The sequence below is a fragment of the Dermacentor andersoni genome, chromosome 1, assembly GCF_023375885.2.
Source record: "Dermacentor andersoni chromosome 1, qqDerAnde1_hic_scaffold, whole genome shotgun sequence".
In the NCBI taxonomy this organism is placed as follows: domain Eukaryota; kingdom Metazoa; phylum Arthropoda; class Arachnida; order Ixodida; family Ixodidae; genus Dermacentor; species Dermacentor andersoni.
In genome coordinates this window covers 87,811,628-87,835,117 of record NC_092814.1, presented here as the reverse complement: position 1 = coordinate 87,835,117, position 23,490 = coordinate 87,811,628, and the positions used below count along the sequence as shown (strand labels likewise).

Below are 23,490 nucleotides of genomic sequence, written 5' to 3'. Positions count from 1 at the left end.
TAACCCGATGAGCGAATGCGTATACGTTATGAGTTTAATGCTTCATCTGTGACGCGCCGGCAACTTGGTGTGCGAGGCACCAGAAATGTAGGAAAGTGTGCCACTGAGAGGCGCTGCCAAGGACTTCTCGCGCAAACTCTATCGCAGTCCAGCGAACGGCACTCAAGCGCGCTGGTCCCAACTGGAGCACGTTGTTCAAATATCACACGAAGCGCACGATCGCAGGGCGGCCATCAGCGGCGACATGCAAAGAAAAATATAACGGCCGACTGCCCCAGTAGGAACAAGGGCGAACTCACGGTGGTGACACGGCGCTGAGCAAAGTCTGGTCGCACGGACGGTGCGCTGCAGCCTCCTCTCCCTTGGGACCTCGCTTGACAGAAAAAACTCGTAACAAGGTCGGGCTGTTCCAGCTGCGCAGACAACACGGGAGTGGCAGGCGCAGCATGCAGACCATCACGATACTTTTTCCTACGTGTATCCAATTAATGGACGTGCAAAGCTAGACCGGACTACATAGTCAGAGCGAAATATACTTGCTCTGAAGTTGTTTGCGCCAGCCTAAGTCGATGCTGTATGCGCACGTACGCATCAACACTCAAACACACGGCGTTTTCCTTCGTGTAGGTTTGGCTGCATAGGTGGATGAGACCTTCGTATAGTCATTTAGTTATTCAGGGTTCGTCCCTTGCTGTAGGCGCATAGTGCCCTCTGCAGCGAGTAAGAGGATTCAAGGTCTTATAGAACGCGGGAGATTGCCGCGATCGGGCTATTGGCGTTGCTACAGACCCAGCACCAGCACTGCAGTCGCGACACGACCTTAAATCATCTCCTGCTGGTTCCTTCACGACTGCGTGCCTCCGGGACTTAAGCGGCATTCATTGGAAGACCTATATGCACCATCTTACACGCTGGCATCCGCACCTGCGGTGCAGGCCAAAGGTCGAAAACTTATCGATAGCAGAAACGTGCTCGGGGGTATACGCGAACGGACGCGCCACTCTCGCGCAGCCTGTCCGGTCGCGTATAAAGGAACTCGGGCATTTGTTGTCGTCGCTCGCCTCTTTGCCCTCTTCCTGCACGGCCAGCCCGCGTGTCGCCGCCGCCAGCCCGTGCTGACAAGAATTTATCGCGCCTAAGTGAAGCCGCGCGCAGAGCACGCTTGATGGCTGAACCGGTCCGCGGCCGTATGCATGCGATGCCCTCTCCAACCATTCACCTTGTCCGGAACGCCGGGCTGCCATATCCGAGTAGCTGCAGCGACGGGGCACCATTCGCGCGGGTCACCGCTGCTGCTCGCTGCGGGTGTCGCCTCCGCTCTGCTGCGCTCAAGACTTCCACGGCCAAGTGCGACCTCGCCAGGGTTCGCGACTGCCGCGGAAACGCACACGCTGACAAACGGAGTCATGGGCGGGCCCCGTCTACAGACGCCAGCTTTACCTTCCTTTCAATCTTTTTTTTTTCTATTTTGAAGGTTGATGGAGGTTGATGGAGGTGATGCCAAGAAGGCTAAGAAGGAGTAAAGATCACTAAAAAACAGTACCAACATGTATATAGAAAGACATGCAACCGAGGAAGAGCTAAAGTAGTGGTAACAAATTCCCTCTGCGGGTTTTTGTTTTATCACCTTCCCCAGCGCTTGACGCAGCCGATATTTTCGGTGGTCACGTTTCGGGCCGACCACTGCAGCGCGGATATTAGACGTCATTATGCGAAAACAGTGACAGTTTTGCTTTAAAAAAAAAAAAAGGCAGCAAGCTTAAGCAATATATCAGCTACATCTGACTTGTGCTTAGCTTTCAGCGCCACTTTGACTAATCGCACGTGTTAACCTACTCCAGGAAACGGGTCCGGGCACACCACGCGATCCACCGAATAGTCTGAAGGTTACTTTCGCACGTAAGGGTTTTCCGGATATAGTTATTACTGTTGCGAGCTTACTTAAGGACAGGATCTGTGAAATGCGGGTGCTTTAATTGCGATGGCTACCAGGGTTAAAAATAGAAAGTGACATCATAAACTTCGCTCTGTGACATTTAAAGCTCACCGGCGCTTCGGCAGAATAGAAAAGCGGGCTATACCCGCGGCTTTGCGATTGCGCCATGTGTTCAGGCAGACGGAAGCGTGGTATATATCTGTCTCGCCACAGGGGCCCGCGGAGAGGGCGTGCTATACGCGTGCGCACTGTAATCTAATCATGTCGTCTCGCACCGGCGCCCGATGTGCCTGAAGAGGGGATTAGGCAACATGGGCCTGACACAGTAGCTTGTGGCGTGACATAACGTGGTAGAGCATCGCACGCGAAACGCGAAGGTTGTGGGATCGTTCCCCACCTGCGGCAAGTTGCTTCTTCATCCACTTTCATTTCCATTAATTTATCGCTTCTTTATTTCATTTAGTAAGCACCAGTAATTTCCGCTATGTTGTCCTTGGTGTTAGTGTTTGTTGGCTTCTAATGATATGACTAATAAAAATCGGGCCCCTCAGTTAACCCCGTTTCTTCTCATCCTGGAAATGAAGCATACGCGAAATATTTTACGGCGACACACACCGCTATGGGGGTTTGCATAGTGGGTTGCGAGGGACGCCATGGTGGAGGGCTCCGGACCAATTTTTTTACCACCCCCCGGGGCTGTTTAACGTGCTCCTAAATGAAAGTACACCAAGGTTCTGGCACTTCGCCTCCCCATAGAAATGCGGCCGCCGCGGAGCAAATCGAACTCGCTACCTCGAGCTCAGCAGCGCAGGGCCGTAACCACTCAGTCACTGCGGCGGGCGATATACACCTCTGCTTCAAGAAACATAACAGAACGAACGCAAGACACCACCATGGCGCTCGGTCAAAGAGCAGGCTGGTGAAGTTAATGGAACAAGAGAGATTAAAAAATTATGTAAAACACAGAACTGCCTTTTCTTAAACAGCGCAATATCTCGCTTGTCTCCTCCTTGACGTAAGGGGGGTCGGTTCATGGCGCTTTCATTAAGACGTGCGACGTCTCCAGATGTACTTCAGAACAGGCCCCCGCCTTACCGAACTGTTCGCAAAAGCAGGCGATGACCAATCGCGGCAGCGTAGGACAAATGAAATGAAATAAATAAATAAATAAATAAATAAATAAATAAATAAATAAATAAATAAGAACAATGAACGATGCCTTGCAAGCTCTGTACTTATACGGCTCCAGAAACAGTAAAAAGAGCAGCAAGCATATACGACGTCGCAGCAAACGTTCTTTCCCCTGTGTGAGCGTTCGCGAGACGTGCATCGCTTCCTCGGCAGCACTTATCGTTGGTTAGCAATGCCACTCAAACCCGCAGAACAGTACGATGGATGAAATGGAAGGAAGGAGCTGCTGGCGATTACAGAGGCGAAATTACGCTTCCACGAAGGCGAGGACAAAAACGGCCAAGAACAGAGCATCTCTGCTCGGCGGGTTCGCCATTATTATTTGGGTTATAAATGGACGCGCGCTTCACGCGGGGCCACCCGGTGCAGGGCACTCGGTGCGTGCGCTCTGCTCCGGGCAAGGGTTGGCCGCTCCTGAGCAGCGCGGTCACGGACCCAACCTTGCAGGACCGCTTCCTTGTCCTCCCGTAGCACGCCCCCTCCCCCCCCCCCCCCCCCCCCTATCTTGCGGCTGCTTTGCATTATCCTCGGTTTCTTGGCAAAGCTTGCGCGACGGCCCCTCCTCCCGACAAATTGGGTTGCAACATTTCTTACCGCGCAGGAATGAGTTTCGTGAGCGGAGGTGTGTGTGCGCGCGGCAGCGAACACACACGCTCTCTCTCTCTCTCTCTCTCTCTCTCTCTCTAATCTTCCCAGTGGGTCCGTGGCGATCGCTGAGCGCTTATTTAGTCCCCACACTCGTTCTGCCTCGAGCATCCCTAACTAGTGGGCTCGGAAACCGCGATTAGTATTTTTCGCTCCGCTTTCTAGCAAAGCGCCGGGCAGTCCGCATCATCGCTCGAAGGCTAACCCTGAGAGATAAAACGCGCATGCGCGCCGATGAGCTATGCGTGCTGCTGCAGGGCAAAGAAAGGTGCAGTTTTTCACGGGGCCGTTCTCGATTACCGTTGGACAGTGCGCAGCGCAAAACAGGACACCCGTTGTTACGGCTGGAATGAAACTGCCAAGCTTAATAAAACCGAATGTAGTAGGCAAGAACGGCTTCCGTGTTTGCGAGATTACGGACTTGCGATTCAAAGGATTATAGTGGCCGAAAATATTAGCTGGGTTCGTAAATCGAACATCAGAACTGACATATACATATCACCGCAACCGAGGGCTCGTTATTCACAAAAAACATCTCACAGTAGGATTGTTCATATGAGAAAATTTAAGCCAATACTGACGCTGCACACGTTATTAGCGAAAGCGATCGGTCAATGGCAAAGAATAGTTGCGAACAGAAAGCTTTGTGAATCCGGCTCCAGAATCCGCGACAAGATATTGTACACCACAAGATGACGTCGTCGCTGTCATGGTACGAGCATGGGAGGAGCTGCTGAAATGAACTTTGGTCTTCGATCGAAGTATGCTTCCTTCTTCACCGATCTAAAGTGGAGAGTGGCCTGACTAGTGTGTGCGCCTCGCCCGATTTGGCGTTTAGCTTCACTTACCCTTGAATGCAGAGCACAGTTAATCGTGTCAAGTATCAATCGAATCTGTATACAAGGCCACTTAAGACGCTCGCGGGTTCGATTGTTAGATATTCTCGAAGGCTTAGGAGTGTAAAGTGGGGTATATGCAGCGCAGTAAATCTCCCTCACAATAGAGGGCCCCTCCACCGCGCACATTCCGAGACCAGCCTCATTCCGATAGAGGCCGGATGTATGCCAAAATGTTCAACAACCCTACGCGGTGTATGTGTATTATACCGGTGACTTACCCTACGGTATACCTTCATAGCCCGGGTGTGGCTCTTGGATGTGAAACCTGATTAATTACTATACTGCAAACGAATGTAGTGCATTTAACTCTTGCGAGTCGCGTCTTCCTTCATCGCGAGACCAATGGCCGCCGCTGATAAGCAGCACAGCCAGCGGCAAGTGGTGATTGGTTTCGAAGAGTTGATCATGCAGTCGGAAAAAGCCGTCGATTCCCGTTCGCTCGCACATGACCAGCGGAACCAGCTGCGCGCTGCCATTTAATGGAGGCTATTATGCCGCAGGTCTCTGAGAAGACCCGGACGCCGCAAAGGGGCTCTCCTTAATAAGGTTCAATGCGCATGCGAAAAGCCAGCGCGCGGCCGCGGTGACTCTGTCATCGCGTGCAGCGTGCCATCAGTTTAGCATGCCGGAAGAAACCCGTGCCTGGTTAATGAAAGCCCGACGGGGGTCTAGCCGGCGTAACCCAGTAAGGTGCACGGCCAGGGCCCAGGAAGGCAACGAAGGGGCACGCCTCTTGGAGGAAACGTCATTCCGGCAAGCCGATCAGGCTCACGGGCGGCGCGCGGCGTCCTCTGATGCTGCCGGCTTAGATATATGGGACCAGTTTTAGGACCCGGCAGGAATTCAAACGCACGCAAAAAGAAAAAAAGAGGAATAAGAAAATGATGATACCATCGAGCGCCGTACAGCGTCTACGAAGCAAGGAACAAGATGCGCGGTTTGTAGTACGCACCAGTGTTTGCAGGCAGGGGCACGCATGGCGGCAAGCAGCTCATTTCACCGAGTGGGTCACGGCTGCCGCGATGGACCATAGCGATGGCATCCGTTTACGGCGTCGACTCGAAAAAGGGGCGCACGAGAGCGCCGATTCAACAGCTGCGACTGATTTCGGCGCTACGTGGCCACCTCCCTCCTTTGCGCTCTTCGAAGTGCATCGAGTGCAGGAATGCTGCAAGCTCGGCGACACAGATACACGTGGCCGCGATGTATTCGTGAGCATGCGCCTTTATGCGCACGCTTCGCGCGGGCATAAATAGCAGCGCTGCGTAGAAGCGAGAACCGCTCGCGACTCAAGGTCCTCCGCTGGGGAAATCAGATCCCAAGAATCTCAGTGTCCCTCAGAATCGCCACGATGTGCCTTGATTGGCCCACTGCGCGCGTCATCTTGCGCCATCGTAAAACAAATTACATCCCGCGAAACGCATCGCTAGATACGCTACCAACCCCAATCGGAACCAAGGTCGGCTTTGCCCCATTCAGAAAGGAGGCTCCAACGCTATCGACCCACCTTGACTTATCGAAGCTTCAAACAGTTCACAATATACGAGCCTGTATTAAGTTAGGAGTCCTTGAATCGTTCCTTGCATGAACCTGGTTCGTCCGAAAAGCTTGAGCCCAATAACGCTATTCACGCGACTGTCGCTGTTCGCGCCGCACTATATGCTCCATGTGCATGCAGCCAACTATCGTTAAAAACTTGAATTGTGGGTCAAAAGAATTGTGGGGTCTTATACGTGCCAAAACCACGACCTGGCGCGTCGTAGAGGGAGGGTGGGAGGGGGTACTCGGGATTAATTTTGACCATCTGTGGTTTTTGAAAGCGCACGTAAATTTAAGTACATGAGCGTTTTTGTATTTCGCCGCCCCAATCTAAATGCAACCTCCGCCGCCGGAGGTCTGACTGATGATTAACGAACAGATATTAAAAATGCGCAGGCATCACTATAGGGAGAAGTGTCTGAATGTCCTTGTTTTATTTTCAGTTCGGCATTAATATAGCACCCGCTAGTGAATGATTCAGCACACGGTTCATCACGTAATCTATGCAAGTACCGCACATTGCATATATATATATATATATATATATATATATATATATATATATATATATATATATATATATATATATATATATATATATATATATATATATATGTGTGTGTGTGTGTCCACCACCCCCGTCTATGTTCCCCACACAGTCTGTGAGCGAGAAGTTCTCACCTCCGGCGCTACGCCAGCTGTCGCCACCAACGCCAGAAAAGGAAGGCGCCTCGCTTCGATATCTTTTCGTTGGAAGGGACAATGCCTTCCAACTAATTGGGGGCGTGGAAATATGAAGGAGTGCCCCGCTCATTTTTCTTCTGAGCTTGTAAACGCAGGCACACCCTTACCCGGTAACTTTTGCTTAATGGCTGCAACGGCGAAGAAACGGATGACGGTATTGCTGCGCCAGAGGCAAGCAGAGTCGCCATAACCATTAATGCTACTATTGCGGCGAGACATAATTCCAGTTCGGAATGGCGGAACGAAGACATCTGACGGCGTTCTCAGAACCATGCTTTCACCCAAGAAGAGTGCGCGTTGTCGCCGCTATTTCTTTTTAGGTGCAAGAAAAGACTGTAAGCGGGCGAGGTCCTTCTTTCAGTTGCGAACACTTACTCGGTGCTGCAGTGCGACGGGGAAACTCTGTTGCAGTTAACTCGAAGACAGAGGAAGGACAGCCTACAAGTGCAGATATCTGAGCCGTCCAACGATGGTGACTCGACTTGTCACTTCTTTATAAGCCAGTAGACCTGGAGGCCCCCTTTCCATTCTTTATCTCGATGGAAGCGCGGGTCAAAACTGTGTGCACTGAAACCGACTGCGGTCGTGACAGCAGAGGCTTGCCATGGTTGCCCTTTCCAGTTCGGCTGGCCACCCATGGCGCCTACTGTATACGGTGATCCGATAGTACTGTCGACTATCGGCCATGATTACTGACAGCGCTGCTTCTGGGTAGAGTGCAACTGACTTCAGTCACCATACAGTGGCCCTGTCATCTTTGCCGAGAACCATCGCCCTGAAACCCAAACAAAAAACCACAGACCGCCTTTGGCAACAAAAAGCACGCGGTGTGAGGAGTGTGGCGGCATGCTAGGAGCAACGTATTGCGCTATGATGGGTCAATGGGTGTGCGAGCTCTGGTATACAATCCTTACGGCTGCCATATCTTTGCCCTATCTGACAACGGCATGTCAATGGCAGGAGACGTGCAGAAATTGTTTCCTTGATGAGCCGAGCAACTTGGAGATTGACAAAGAAGTTCGAGAACAAGTTAAGGACCGTGCAAAGAGCGATGGAACGAAGAATGTTAGGCGTGACGTTAAGAGACATAAAAAAAAGCTGTATGGAGCAGAGAGCAAACGGGGATAGCCGATATTCCAATTAATATTAAGAGAAAAAAAATGGAGCTGCGCAGGCCATGTGATGCGTGGTTTAGCTAACCGGTGGACCATTCGGATTACAGTATGGGTGCCAAGAGATGGGAAGCGCAGTCGAGGACGGCAGAAGACTAGGTGGGGTGATGAAATTAGGAAATTCTCAGGCGCTAGTTGGTATCGGTTAGCGCCGGACAGCGGTAATTGGAAATCGCAGGGATAGGCCTTCGTCCTGCAGTGGACATAAAAGATTATGATTATTATGATGATGATTATGGTGATGATGATGATGATGATGATGATGACGACGACGACGACGACGACGACACGAGTTTTAAGAGTGAGTGGGATGTGCCAATGGCTCTTTGAGTCGTGACGTTCGTAAGACCTCATACATTTCAATGAAGGCCGGGGGCGACGCATTTTTTCTTTTCAGCTCATGGTTTTCATTACGCTCCCCAGATATCACGCGTGACGTTACGCCTCAAAGCGCGCAGGCCTATTGTTATCTAGCGTGTGTTCGCCTTTTGGGATTAGAAGTCTCTGCCCAGCACTTTGGCTTCCCGACACACCAATGTGCAAATGAGCGGGCGCGGGCGGCGCGAAAGCAAAAGTCCGTCACGCGCCTGTGCCGCAATTTCTCTGAACTAATTTCTACATCAAAAATCGGATCGTTAATTCAAGTTATACACTACAGCGGGGGTGTTCCCTAGGTGTTCTGTCTCGCTGTCGCGGAAAGTTCTTGGCAGGTGGCGTCCTTGAATCACTAAAAGGGCGCCCGCGGTCTTCACTCATTGGTGTCGCTCTTCGTCGTCAGCTGGTTGCGCAAGTGCCCGACGCTTGTTAGCCCTTTTACCTGCAACCGCGTTGCTCATCTTTCCTGGATGTACTCATTCAGCGCTTCAGAAACAAACAAAGTAGCGCTTGCCAACCAAAAAGGGGGTGACTTTCGTAGCCATCTTTTCTTTCTTCTTTTTCTTTTTCTTTTTTTTTTGTCCACATTACGTGTCGCCGTGTCGTTGCTGATGGGACCAGTGCCAAGAGAAGAAGGCGCTCTGGGAAACTTCTAGAGGGAAACAGAAGGAAGCAGTGGTTAACGTGAATCTGCTCTGGGATGCTGACGCTTGCACAATCTGACTCCGAGCAGGCCAGCTCTGTCATATACAGGCGTGCTCACCGCAACCCATCACAATTACTCCAGACAGGTGGACATTAACGCAACTCCATTTGTGGAATGAAAGTGTAGGCTTCTTCGGACGGGGAGGAGATTTAGCGCTTTCCTTGTTCATTTTGCGAGCACGATGCTTGAAGCGTTGTGTACGTTGCGCACGAAGTATACTGAGAGGAAGAGTGATGCCCGTATGGTCGTTTCGTTGAGCGCTGGCAAAAAAATAATAATAAACAGAAACATTAAGTCAGGTGACCACTGAGCATGAGGAATGATTATAGTCTGTCAGATTCAGAATGTAGAAGCAAAAGTTCTGCCACTAACTCATATGCATTGCGATTGAACTGAATCACGCACCTATTGGTGCACGCAGAAACGCGGTGATACGACTTTACCCTCCCTAATTATCGGTTTGGTGCATTAATTTGTACTCAGTAATATGTGCACTAAGGATCGAATGCGAACAAGTGTTCATTTATAAGCAGACATGCATCAAATTATAAGGAGAGAAATGAGTATACGGAGCAATTGTAGAAGAAATTGCCACGCAATTGAAGCGCATGCGCATTGCCGCGTCTCATAAGTCGTGCCCCACGTGTCCGTGGCACCACCCGTAAAAGCGGACTGCTTCATGGTAACCGCGCGGGACGAGCAGCAAGAAACGATGGAGTACGAGCTCAGCCTTCGCTATGTTGGGTGCAGGCGACTCGCTCCAGAGCGGTCGTGCTCGGGAGGACGTGCCTCCCGTGTGCCCCGCCTCGTACACTATTATACGGGGCGATAATGCCCAAGTTTCCCGGAATTTTTAAAAATCGCCTGTGATAGACAGCATAATTCTTCTCCTTGAGCTGGGTTATTCGAAGAGGCGCACATTGCTATAGCACAAAAATTCGCAACACATATTCAACTAATTAACCAAAAATCGCTAATTAATTTCTTCATAAGTTTCTTTACGGCACATATTGCAATTTACGAATTGTAGCCGGCGAGCTTGCAAGACGTACCCAGTTGAAATGAATATCCAGGATGAGAGCAGTTTCGAGATATTTCTCAGTGTGGGACGAAATACTGTTAAAAACGGCCAGCTGCAGTGCAAGTTTGCCAGCCACTTACGCCAGTGGTGGCAACCTCATCTTGGAATTCCGCCGCCAACCTCTAGCCACGGCGTGACTAAGTCGACTTTGTGTCATGAACAATACGCGCCATCCTCCACTCTCCGTCGCTTCAGCTAGGATGCGTTCGACGAAGCAGGCTCTGTGCTGAAACCGTCACCGTTACGCTCTAGCCTCATCGCCGTTGTGACTGAAGGAGTTCGACGAAGCAGGCTTTGTGCGCAACAGCACAACGCCGACCTGATCTGCTACGGGTGGGGAAGTTGACGCGGGAACGCCGACGCAGGCTCCTTCCCACGCACTGACCAAGACGCAAGACAACGCGCTACTCGGAACGGATCCGAGTTCTATGAAGCCCCTCTGAAGTCGGCTCCGGACCATCGCACCTGTGTGTATGCGTGTGTGCGTGTGTGTGTGTAACCCGTCCCGGAGAGAGGCGGCCTGTTTAAAATGACTGAACGAACGTTCGCGTCACCTTGTATCGGAAGAGGACCGAGTGTTTAAAAACCGCTGTTGTGTGGCTGCTCAGGTCACTCTCTCTCAAGCAGTCATGTTAGACTGATGTACTTTCTCAAACAGTCATGTTAGACTGATATAAATACTGTAAATAAACCCTTATTCCTCGTTCTCGATGAGAAGCAGTCCTTCCCTTCATCAACGTCCTCAGCGTGGATAAGTTGGACGACGGCATGGGCCAGCTACCTTCTAATTCATGCCCGACTCCAATCTTGACAACGGATCACGAGCGATGGGATTGAACCCCTAATCATAACAATACGTGGACGTTCCAGTTACTTTTGTGCTTCAATGCATAAAAGAGCGTTTTGTTAAAAAACTAAGTGGAACAATACTAGGCCCATCGCGGTGGCTTAGCGCCTATGATGCTGCGCTGCTAAGCACGAGGTCGCGGGATCAAATCCCGGCCGCGGTGGCCGCATTTCGATGGGGGCGAAATGCAAAAACGCCCGTGTCCCGGGGATCGGGTGCACTTTAAAGAAACCCAGGCGGCCAAAATTAACCCGGAGTCTCCCGCTACGGCGTGCCTCATAATCAAATCGTGCTTTTGGTGTGTGAATACCCCAGAATTCAACAGTGCACTCTTACGGCGAGTTTGATAGCGTATATCTTCAAACTGGTGTTATTCTGGAAATTCATTCCAAGTGGAAACGCCTTGTAAACTCACCGGCTCATATTCGTGCATTGCAATATGTGCCGTAATTAATTTAGAAGTCAATTTGTTTTTCTTAATTATTTGAATATTTCATTCGATTTCTCCTGCAAGCAATGTCCGCCTCTCTGAATAATCAAGCTCTAGGACTGGAATTATGTTATCTGGAACATGCGATTTTTTAAAAATTCCGGTGAACTTAAAAATGACCACCCCGTATAGTATAGGGCGGCGGTCCGACTTTACGTGCGTAGTGTGCTCGATTTGCGTATTAGACGTTTCGACGTGACAGGACGACGTCACGGACAAGGACTTGCCTCGTGGTTCTTAACGGCGGTTAGAAAAATTAAATTATGGGGTTTTACGTGCCAGAGAGAGAGAGAGAGAGAGAGAGGAAAGGGTGCAGGCAGGGAGGTTAACCAGAGAAAAAGATCCGGTTGGCTACCCTTTACGTGCCAAAACCACTTTCTGATTATGAGGCACGCCATATAGTGGGGGACTCCGGTAATTTCGACCACCTGAGGTTCTTTAACGCGCACCTAAATCTAAGTACACGGGCACTTTTCGCCCCCATCGAAATGCGGCCGCCGTGGCCGGGGTTTGATCCCGCGACCTCGTGCTTAGCAGCCTAACTCCACAGCCACCATAACGACTGGGTTTGCATAGCGGACGAAAGGAAGGACAGAGACTACGTTCGTGCGCTACACAGACACCACCCTTTGGAACCACGACCAACTCGGCCAGGCCTCTACCTTAATTGCCTCGTGGCTTTCCCTTCGAGCGGCAACCGTTGTGAGCCGTTCACTTTGTCTGCCTAGGGCGGCGCGCAGCCTTAATTCAGGGACCCTCGATCACTGCTGGTACTGAATATCGTCCACTTCGAGTTGTACCTTCTGACTTAATGGTATCGTTGCTATTAGGCATGACTGCAGCGCAAGAACTCTTCAGTTCAGTATAGCCAATTGCGGAGATGGGCCTTTCTGATAGTCGGTTCTGGCTTTTTATTCTCGTTCCTTCTCCGATTTCCTTCTCTTTTGTGTTCTTTCCATAGCCTGTCTGTTTCAATATGGCGAGCCTGGTGTCACTTTCAGGGCAGTTGCTATCGGTCTATCTGTCGAGCCTCTCGAGTGCGTTATCAGTACTGTGCTACATTGGAAATGGTGCTCCCGAGCAGGCCCGCCTTTTAACTGCCAGGCTCGTCTATTCTTGATTGTCGTTATCACCAAGTGATTCGATGACACTGCCAACGGCTTCATAGTTTGATACCTTTGAAAAGGGAAGACAGTTGATAAAAATACTCCGCGTGGCTCTTAAATCACAAGCTTTTTTTGCCTTGGTCTCACGCAGCATTTAATTGTAATGGAACTTGCGACAATGTCGACATTAAACGTAAATCATTAAGGGAGATTTAAAGAAAAGACAAGTGTGTCAAAGCTTTTACCTAGCCGCGTGTGCTACAACAAAAAGTGAATCTTACTTCGTGAGACAATTTTATTTTTACTTTGGTATTGAGTAAATTATCAGTGTTGCTGTGGCAGTAAGGTCTGAGATAAAAAAAAGAATGAAATAAAAGAACGGCACTTTATCGTGCAGGCAGTGGCGATTAAACTGCCGTCAAAAAGAATGAACTAAAGAAACAGAACCATGATGAGCTCGACACTATATGGCATGCACTCACAAGAAATTTACAACATTCACATTTACGGCTTGTTGGTGCCGACGCTGGCCTTCGTAACACTTCTCTGGCATGCTCAGTCGCTCCAAAGCCGCAACGGCACAAGAAAAATAAAATATGCCATTCCAGTTCTGCTGGTTTCATTAGTTTCATTTAACTAGCTGTTTGCATGTACTCGGGATGTCCGCGAAGGTGAATTCATGGCGTTACCTGTAGACGTTCAGCGGCAGATTGTGGAGAGACTACAGACTGTATTAGACTTTGCAGACTGTATCTTAGCCGATGATAAAGGTGTCGCTTCGTAAATGAGAACTCTTGACGTCGTTCCGATTTATCGGCCAACGGGACCACGGGATGCCGAGGAGCGGCGCCATAAACTGCACTTACTTTTTTTTTACTTAACGACACACTTTTGTACTAGAATTGCCCTCTTGACTCCTTCTATACGAAAGCACCTACCTCACGTTCCCTGGTACGTCATACCTCTTTCCAAGTATTCAACTTAATTCTTCTGATCGTTCAAGCCATCCCCTCCATCTTTTACGGATTTACGCAATTACTGGCCTTGCCGAAGATTACAAGTATCTTATACAGACTATTTTACAACAGGAACTAACGTATTAGGCTCTAGTTTCATGGTTATCTTATTTTCTGTGCACAATTATATAAGCGGTGTCCCACGTAACTTGAGCCAAATCTTAAATATATGCAAATGCCACATAGCTGAACCGAACCAAGGTAATGTTGTTTGCCGTCGCTTATAGATACTCAGATTATGTTTTGCATTCCTCCTTATTAGATAATTAGTTTTAAATAATTAATGAACTTCTCGGATATTATAATTAGATGAAAAGTGTCAATGAGAAAATTCTAGAGCAACATGAAAAATTCCCGATGCAGCTTTCTGTTGCTGAATACGTGCTACATAAAAATGTTCTTCAGAGCGTGAAAGAAGCCCGCGAATACGTGCAAAGTGCCTCGAGCGACCAGTCGCGCGCCAATTTTGCGTGTATTCGCGGGCTTCTTTCACGCTCGGAAAAACATTATACTGCGAAGCTGCATATGGCTATCCGATTCGTCCGTCCGTCTGTCGCCTGTACGCCGAGAACTCCTCCGGCACGACCCTATGCCCATGCGCGAGAAAAAAAGATAGAAAGGCGCGCGATTGGCTGCGCCTGTAGTGACGTCGTTGCTTTCCGTCGCAGCCGAGCTTGCGCACAGCAGCTTCTCTCCTGCTCCGAAATGGGTAGGCCACGCGACACAAGTACTCCTGAGGAGCAGGCAGCTTTCGATCAGCAACACCGCGAGCAGAACCGGGAACAAGCTCATCTACGCCGTGCCGATGTTGCAGCCCGAGCACAAGAACAGGCTCGTGCAGCCGAGCGCAAGCAGCAACAGCATACCGAGGAACCGGAAGCCTATCAAGCCGTCGTTTAATGAACCTTCGGGATTAACCCAGTGACAAACATCGGGGCAGCACGTTTCAGCTTCGCTGGTTGACCACCTGTACGGAGTGCTTGAGCGGTGATTTCTTTTATGTAGCACGTATTGAACAACAGAAAGCTGTATCGTGAGTTTTTCATGTTGCTCTACAATTATTCATTGACACTTTTAATATAGTTATAATAATTAAGAAGCTGATTAATCAAGACTAATTATCTTATTAGGCGGAATGCAAGAAATAATTTGAGTATCTCCAAGCGACGGCAAACAACATTACCCTGGTTCGTCCCAGCTACGTGGCTGTTGCATATTTATTAAGTTTGGTTCAAGTTACGTGGGACACCCGGTATTCCGTGCACATTCTCTTAAAACATGGATTCGACAAAGGCCTGCGCCAACAGCACGCTTTAGACCGGGATCGTGTTCTTTACGCGCCATTCATTGTGACACGTCACGTTATCGTTAAAATTTGAGCGAGGACGTTATATTTAAATGACCTCACTCCGAACAAGAGCAACCATGCAGAACAAGGCCTCTTGTCGATAGTATGCTTTGCAATCTCGCGCTGCCCATATTATGCAACACTAACAATTTTTCGCCCAGAGCAAATGGCCACGCAAGGTGTGAACACTATAATGTGTTTGTCTATACCTCTTTCCGTGTTGACGGCACGTCAATACAAGATAGCGCTTTCACGCGAGTCGGACGTGCGCGGCATACAGAGGTCGCTAAGATATTGACGCATCGTTTTCCATAGTTTGCTCCCGTTGTTAGATCTCTCTCTCTCTCTCTCTCTGCTAGGCTGCATTACATGCACGCCGAATCCTCGTCTCAGCATGCGTAAGTGTACATGGCCAGCGCATCTAAGAAATCGGGTGCCTCGGGCACAGCGAGTCGCGTGGCCTTTAAAAGAAGGCTCACGCAGAAGTTGTGTGTTTACGCAACAAGATCGCTGCTGTTGCGTCATTCGCTATGCCTTCAGGGCTGCTGCGGAATAGCATCCGATACAGAAGGCTGAATCGATTTGGGACAGCACGGGACTCCGAACGATTCTTCGCTGGCATCAAGCCGCGTGGTCGCTCGCCAAGTGCGCCTAGCTGTGGGCGACATGTGTACAGTTTACGAGGCCAGAGCGAAGCGTCAACCAAGTGCGCCGCGTCGTCACGCAAGTGGGCGCGTGCAGATACGAACACCCTTCGTCTTGGCTTTCCCGTAATGAATACTCGGTGCAGATCTAATAATGCGAGCGTTGGCAAGTTAATTGTTGAAATGACATTGGCACTTCGATGAAGAAATCTGACGTGTTGACATCATCCGGTAATTAACATTCATACGCTAACAGAGCGCGCAAAATCCTTAAAAGTAAATATGTCGTTTGCTGCGCGGCCGTCAAGTGGTGCCAGCTACGTTTTTTTTTTCTTTTTAAACAACTGGCGCGAGTTTACTTGGGCCGACCCGAAAAAAGCGGAGACGAAAGAAAATTCCGCCTCCATTTCACCCTGTGAATGTGGATGTAGTACAGCGAAGCTCTTGCCGACGTTAGACAAGCACAGCCGACGTTACACAAGTGCCACCACCACAAGCGACGTACATCACGCGCGCAGGAACCCGTGCGGAAGTGCAGCATACATCCTCATTCTTCAAGGCCCTTCGCTAAGTGCAAGTGCCTTATTGAACTAAATGAATGTTTAAAATTGAATTGCGTCAGAAAATTGGCGTAAAGCAACACTTACACAAAAGCTGGAGACATGATAGCTTCGGATATACGAGAAAATACTGTTACGCGGAAACTGAAAGAAAGCCCTTTTCGTTTGAGGTCTGTCTGAGGGGCCGCGGCTGCGGTAATGCTTATAGACAGTATTTGGAAAGATTGGTTGCGCTTTCTAGACGATCACAAGGAAGAAGACAGGACAGGCGCAATTACGGTCGCAGCACACGCTGTGCGACAGATGCAACGGGCAGAGCGCTCACGCATTCAAAGACAGATAACTGGGCGAACACGTTCGTCACGCATGTAACGGAGTGCGCGTAAATGCAGCCCACATCCCGATTCTTGTAGGCCCTCCGCCTAGCGCAAGTGCGTTATTGAACTAATTCAATTTCTCAAAGTAAAATGCGTCAGAAAATTCGTAAACTACGACTTACCCACGGCCTGCAGACGTGATAGGATCGGACTGTAATTCGAGTATACGAGAAAACGTAATTTTGTTACGTGGAAATTCATACATAAACCTCTCTCCCAGCTGCCATTCGAGGTATTTGGGGAGGGGGGGGGGGGGGGCGTGAGCACAGACCGAATGATTTCGACCAACTAGAGGCTAACAGCTTCGCTGTATAAAAAGAAAGAGAATTTATTGTGTCGTCGATGGGAGGTCTCGAATCGCTCCTTCATAACCTCATCGGCGCATACTCCGTATATCATCATAACTCGTAGTTGAAAGATCAAAGTACAGGGTGTGCAGCTTTGAAGAATGAGAGGCTTGAAGAGTCCGTGGCCGGCCAAGACCTCGACCTTCCGTCCGTGCTCTCCCCTCGCAGTAACCTTGGCCGAGCTGACACGGCGAAATGCACCGTTCCCGTGCCTGTGGCGTCCGTTTGTGCCCTCGCCGCTCGCTTGGCTCACATTGTGGCAGGAAGCAAGCCCGGTTCGGGCTTTTGCAGTACCGGTACTGGCACGTATTAGCTGCGGATAGTATACGGCCGGCATTGGCCTGAAGGGCTACGCGTATCGCCGTCCACGTCGTGATGAATTAAGCGTCCCTCCATTTGCAGCGTTGAATGCCGCCCGGTAAGAAATATCCGCCTGCATAGCGTGTCCGCCGTGCGTTTACCTTAGAATTCTTTTGTTCTCCCGTGATTGCCTTGTTCATTGGGTTTATGGAGGAGAATAATCAGTGTCGCTAATAAATAGCTATTTCTCAGTTCTTTCGGTTGTTATTTTTTCATTGTTCCTTTTCCTTTTTCTGGCAAAACCCTAGACCAAGCAGAGAATCTTTTACTTGTAGGCAGCACGTAATACGTGGGCGGTTTCAGGAACTTGAGATACACAGCATTTCCTAACACACTTACTCGTTTTGTTCCATCCATACAGCCTTGACGGCACGGATCACAACCGTAATTGTTTTATATTTGTATTAACCGCGCTCAGTGATTCGGCTCCTGCGCATTTTTGTTATTGCTACCGGACTCGTGGCGCGCACGAAATGGATGCTGACGCTGAGGTATAACCGTCGTCCTTCAGCGGTTAAGGACCACAAAAATATGTTTGCTTTTGCACGTAAATTGCTCGCAGTCGTAAGCGTCCCTTGTTATCTATAGCTCGACCAGATTCTTCTCGCATATTCTATTATCGCTGCTTCAGTGACAGATGAAATACACATTTGTCGGGACACTAAATATGGATATTAAGTTAAGCTCAATTCGTGAATTACGCTTCCCGAATACCAACAATATATGTGAGCGCTGTCGCGAGCGCAGGCTTGGTGAGCCAGAAAAGACGCAAATACCAAATACGAGCGGCAGTGTCGCCATGACGTTTCCGCGCTGGCTCCCTGTGACGTCACACGTTTTGACGGCGTCTACTCGGGTTGTGTTAATTGCTTACCGATACTGTACTGCAACAATATACTTAGTATATGCTGTGCGGAGTCGAAGTCTGTATAATTGTTGTTTCAACGGAGCGGCTGATGCTAAGCGGTTTAGTGAAGCGCTATGTTTAGCTCGTATACTTAATATAACCTGCAGCGTTCCGCGCAGTCGGCAAAGCAAGTTTGTCTGTGGATCCGGCAACAGAAATCACTCTCGTCACCCGCAGCAATGACGCACATAATTTCGGCGTGCAGCGCGTACCACCGCATCGGCAACGACGTTCCCTGTAACGTGACAATATTGGACTTTGTGTCCACTGGAATATAACGCCGTGCATGATGAAGTTTCCAAGCTGCCTTTTAGCATTTCGTACTTTGTATAAGCGTCTTGTACTTCGTGTATTGTAATGCGCTACTAGCTGTCCCTAAGCTGTACATGTGAGTTTTTTACTCATTCATGAATTTTGGAAAATAAATCAATCGTCAGCTATGCCTAGTGAAACACATTAAAACATTCAGAAAGGTAGGACGGAAATTAAAAATTTTCTGCAGCTTTGATCTCGTTCTCTGCTTCCTTTTTTTTCCTTTATTTTTATTATATTCTTTCTCGCTCTGGTCGCGTGTCCGTGAATCTGAGCCATCTCACGACTACTGTCTTTTCCGCTTACTGTGTGAGACGTGCAGGAAAAAGACGAAAGAAAGAAAGAAAGAAAGAAAGAAAGAAAGAAAGAAAGAAAGAAAGAAAGAAAGAAAGAAAGCGGTAATATTAGGCTGGGGTGTGTAAACTTCCGCTCACTCAACATGCTAGAGTTTCCAGTACTGTCAAATGCTATATGCACTCGAATTGAACAAATGCTATAGACTCGAATTGAACATAGGATCGGTAGACTACGTTTTAAAGGTGCTTAGCTATAACAGATATCCTATTTATCCGAAGAAAATACATTGCCTAATCTGGCGCTCTGGCGTGTTGTTTATTTTGCCATTACAGGTCCGGTACACGGGAGCAGGCATGAACGTGGCACGCTCTTTCGGTCCGGCGGTGATGTCTGGAATGTTTGACGACCACTGGGTAAGCAGAATGGCATTGACATGCTTCTTTTGGTGACTTGCACCGTTCGGTGCACTCTCTCTAACAGCTAATGTTCAGACTGGGCACGCACGTATACGTGCGTGTGTGGCCAGCATGAACATTAATTGTTTGAGAAAGTGCACCGAACTGTGCCAGCATGGTCGCCGTGTCAAAGTACCACGCAACACTTCGACAGTGTGAGCGGTGATGTAGACCAGAGGAACGAGCAGCATTGAGAAAGTAAGTTGGCTGAACAAACATAGAGGCCGTGATGTCGTCAGTGCAAGCAGCTAATTGCGTTTATATACGTATCATTTCCATGCCCACAACATAATGAACTTTACCTTCGGCATCCCCCCTTCCTCCCCCTTCATCACCAAATCAAAAAATAAAGGTTGGAGCTGAGTTCACAATCATGGCAAGTATGGTATTGAAGCTCTACTGAATGAGTTGTAAAAGAAACATGTGTGACCTTGCTCAATCGCAACCCAGACTCCACCAAAGCAGAGTTTTCCGAGACAAAGAGGTGAACGGCGAAAGCCTACTCTTTCTCCTTTTATCAATCGCCTCTTTCTCTTCTCTCTTTTAGTCATTAATGCTCACTACTAAGCATCTTTAGTCATTTCTAATCACTTGAACTCGTTACAAATCGTGGTTAGACATATTGGTCATATCGTAGCCATTAGTATTCATTACAAGTCATTTCAGTCATTATTAATCATTACTGTTCCTTACTAAGCATTTTAGTCATTTCTAATGAATCGTAGTCTTTACAAGTTGTCGTTAGACATATTGGTATTTTCATAGTCATTACTAGTCATTACAAGTTATTTCAGTCATTATTAGTCATTACTGATCATTACTAAGCATTTTACTCATTTCTAATCACTTGTACTCGTTACAAATCGTGGTTAGACATATTGGTCATTTCGTAGTCATTAGTATTCATTACAAGTCATTTCAGTCATTATTAGTAATTACTAGTCATTACTAAGCTTATTAAGTCATTTCTAATCTATTGTAGTCGTTACAAGTTGTCGTTGGACAGATTGATCATTTCATAGTCATTACTAGTCATTACAAGTCATTTCAGTCATTAATAATCATTACGGCTCACGACAAAGGATGTTTAGTCATTTGTAATCAATTTTGGTCATTACAAGCCGTCGTTAGACATATTGCTCATTTCGTAGTCATTAGTAGTCATTTTAGTCATTAGTACTAATTACTAGACATTTCTAGTCATTTCTAATCAACTGTGGTCATTACAAGCCGTCGTTAGACATATTGGTCATATCGGAGTCATTAATAGTCATTACAAGCCATTACAAGTCATTACAAGTAATTTCAGTCATTATTAGTCATTACTGCTCACTAGTAAGCATTTTTAGTCATTTGTAATCAATTGTGGTCAATACAAGCCGTCCGTCGTTAGACATATTGGTCATTTCGGGGTCATTAGTAGTCATTCCAAGTCATGGGTAGTCATTATTAGTCATTACTAGTCATTATTCACCTCCACCAATCTCTATTATAACGTTATCATTCACTAACTGTCACTATCAATCATTTTTCATCCTTTAATCTGTCTTCATATGGCGTGATGACGCTTCGGCGGACACTCCGGCGGTGAAGTCTGCTGAAACATACTTCACCATGAGCCTAGAAAGGATTTCACCTTTAAAAAGAAAGGAAAGAAAAGAAAGAAAGAAAAAGGAAATGAGAGGCCCGCGGCTCCCGGCGCGCTCCGCGTCCCTCAGCGTTTTCCCGCAAAACAAGCGTTTCCTGTCCCTGTGGCAATTTCTTTCAACCCTCGTGCATGGCCTCCGAGAGCGGACGGCGCGCGTCTGCTTCCACCGCGCAAGGCAGCAGCTCCGGTGGCTTTGAATGCACGACTGTAAACGCTCTCAAACGAACATCTCTGAATGTTGAAAAGAAAAGCTGATTATAAATCTGGAGGGCTCCATTACAATGCACAGCTTAACTAGAAATGTTTACATGAATTGCGTGCCGAAATAAGTTTTAAAATTTAATTGGCTGCGTCGAAGGAGGTTTTTATATGCTCCGATGGCAAATTGCAAATCTCTTACGCCACCCCACTGCTCCTATAACGTTGGTGCTTCTCCAGCAGGTTCCTCTCAAAGCAAATTTTATTTCTACGAAGTTTACTCTTGATACACAATTCATTCGCAACAGCAAATGAGTCTCCCCGCCAAGCATTGAGAAGAAACCCATTTGCCACAAATTTGATAATCTCCTGCATGGATAGGCCGCGCACCTTTAGACATCGTGGAACTTCCTCCTCACCCAGTTATGATTACATATAGAAATAAGTGAGTGTACAACACCGCTTTCATTGATATGAAAATAAGATGATTTCAGCTGGTCATTTACGTTGCGAAAAGGACATTGTTTCTGGCCAAGTATTATAAGCGTACGTCCGAACTAAGATGCTGCAGGAGCAGACTATCTCCATAGAAACGTGCTTATGGCACAAGTGGAGTTGATATATTCAGTCTGCTATTGTCATATATATTTTAAGAAACAGGAAATTCAATGGGCATAGTCGCAAAGAGTTTCACTGGCGAAGTAAGTTCTTTAGTTAAATTGCATAATATCGCTGAAGCTAATTTTCATTTTGCGAAAAGGACAGCAAAAAAATGCAGATTTTGTGCACTTTGGGAATCGATGGAAGGCACGCTTTCATAAGCCAGCAAGGCGAACTGGCGCTTTACGACGAGAGGCGCACTGAAAGACTTCAGTTACAAACGTGTCACTCAGCCACCATGATGGATTTTGCCGAGCAAGCGGAAGTTGTATTAATGCGAAATAATTTTATATAACCAATGAGACTGAAAAGCCGGCGTTGTCCGCAATGAGTGGTAACAAATATAATCATCATCAGTGACGTCATCAGCATCTTGTATAACGTAAATAGTAATACAGAATTAAAGTTAGAACAAGTTAGAGTAGGTGACTTGAGGTGGAGTGAATTAAAGTGAATCGATGTGAATTCAAGTGGATTAAAGGTTGATACAAATTGAAGCAATGCGGAATAAAGTGGATTAATCTGGATTATGTTGGTACAAATTAGAGCAAGGTGGATTAAAGGGGATTAAAGTAGGTACAAACTAGAGTAAGGTGGATTAACGTTGGTACAAATTAGGGCAAGGCTGATTAAAGTGGATTAAGGTGAATTAAGGTTGGTACAAATTAGAGCAAGGTGCATTAAGGTTGATACAAATTAGAACTGAGGTTGAACAGCGCGAATAAAATAAGGACCTTGTTTGTCCTTGTTTTTTCTTTGCGCTGGTTTGTACCACCCTTAATCCACTTTAATCCCCCTTGATCTAATTTGTACAAACCTTAATTCACCTTAATCCACTTTAGTCCACCTTGCTTTAATTTGTACCAACCTTAATCCACCTTAATCCACTTTAATCCGCCTTGCTCTAATTTGTATCAGTAAGATCTTAATGAGGGCTAGTTGGTTCATATTTAGAACTGAGGTTGAACAGCTCGAAGAAAACAAGGACAATCAAGGTCCTTGTTTTATTCGCGCTGTTCAACCTCAGTTCTAAAGCGTGCCTTCCATAGATTCCCAAAGTGCACAAAATCTGTATTTTTTCTGCTGTCCTTTTCACAAAATAAAGATTACCTTCAGCGATTTTATGCAATTTAACTAAAGAACTTACTTCGCCAGTTAAACTCTTTGCGACTATGCCCATCGCATTTCCTGTATGTTACAATATATATGACAATAATAGACTGAACATATCAACTCCGCTTGTGCCATAAGCACGTTTCTATGGACATAGTCTGCTCCTGCAGCAGCCTACTCAGGACGTACTCTTATAACACTTGACGGGAACGATGTCCTTTTTCTCAACGTAAATGACCAGCTGAAATCATATCAATGAAAGCGGAGTTGTACACTCGCTTATTTCTGTAAGTAGTCATGACTGGGTGGGGAGGAAGTTACACGACGCCTAAAGGCGCGCGGCCTACCCATGCAGGAAATTATCAAATTTGTGGCATTTGGCTTTCTTCTCGATGCTTGGCGGGGAGACTCTTTTGCTGTTGCGAATGAATTGTGTATGAAGAATAAACTTCGTCATTGAAATGTTTTTTTCGATATTTCAGAAACGTCAAGTATAAAGCTATGAGCAAAGCGAGAA

General features: G+C 47.5%; 2 protein-coding genes across 2 annotated transcripts in view; one reads left to right on the top strand and one right to left on the bottom strand.

The window, feature by feature from the left end:
• Positions 1-5,851, bottom strand: part of LOC126544090 (oxidative stress-induced growth inhibitor 2-like) — a 215,669-nt gene extending 209,818 nt beyond the window's left edge. Inside the window, exons 1-2 of the mRNA XM_055061708.2 lie at positions 5,624-5,851; positions 300-413 (exon numbers count right to left, since the gene is read on the bottom strand). The gene's annotated coding sequence lies outside the window, so the exon portion shown is untranslated. The remainder of the gene's footprint in view (positions 1-299; positions 414-5,623) is intronic.
• The window catches only part of LOC126544095 (aquaporin AQPAe.a-like), a 49,331-nt gene that overhangs the window by 6,253 nt on the left and 19,588 nt on the right, over positions 1-23,490 (top strand). The window contains exon 2 of the mRNA XM_050191308.3: positions 19,232-19,312. Coding sequence (XP_050047265.1) covers positions 19,232-19,312 — 81 coding nt within the window. The remainder of the gene's footprint in view (positions 1-19,231; positions 19,313-23,490) is intronic.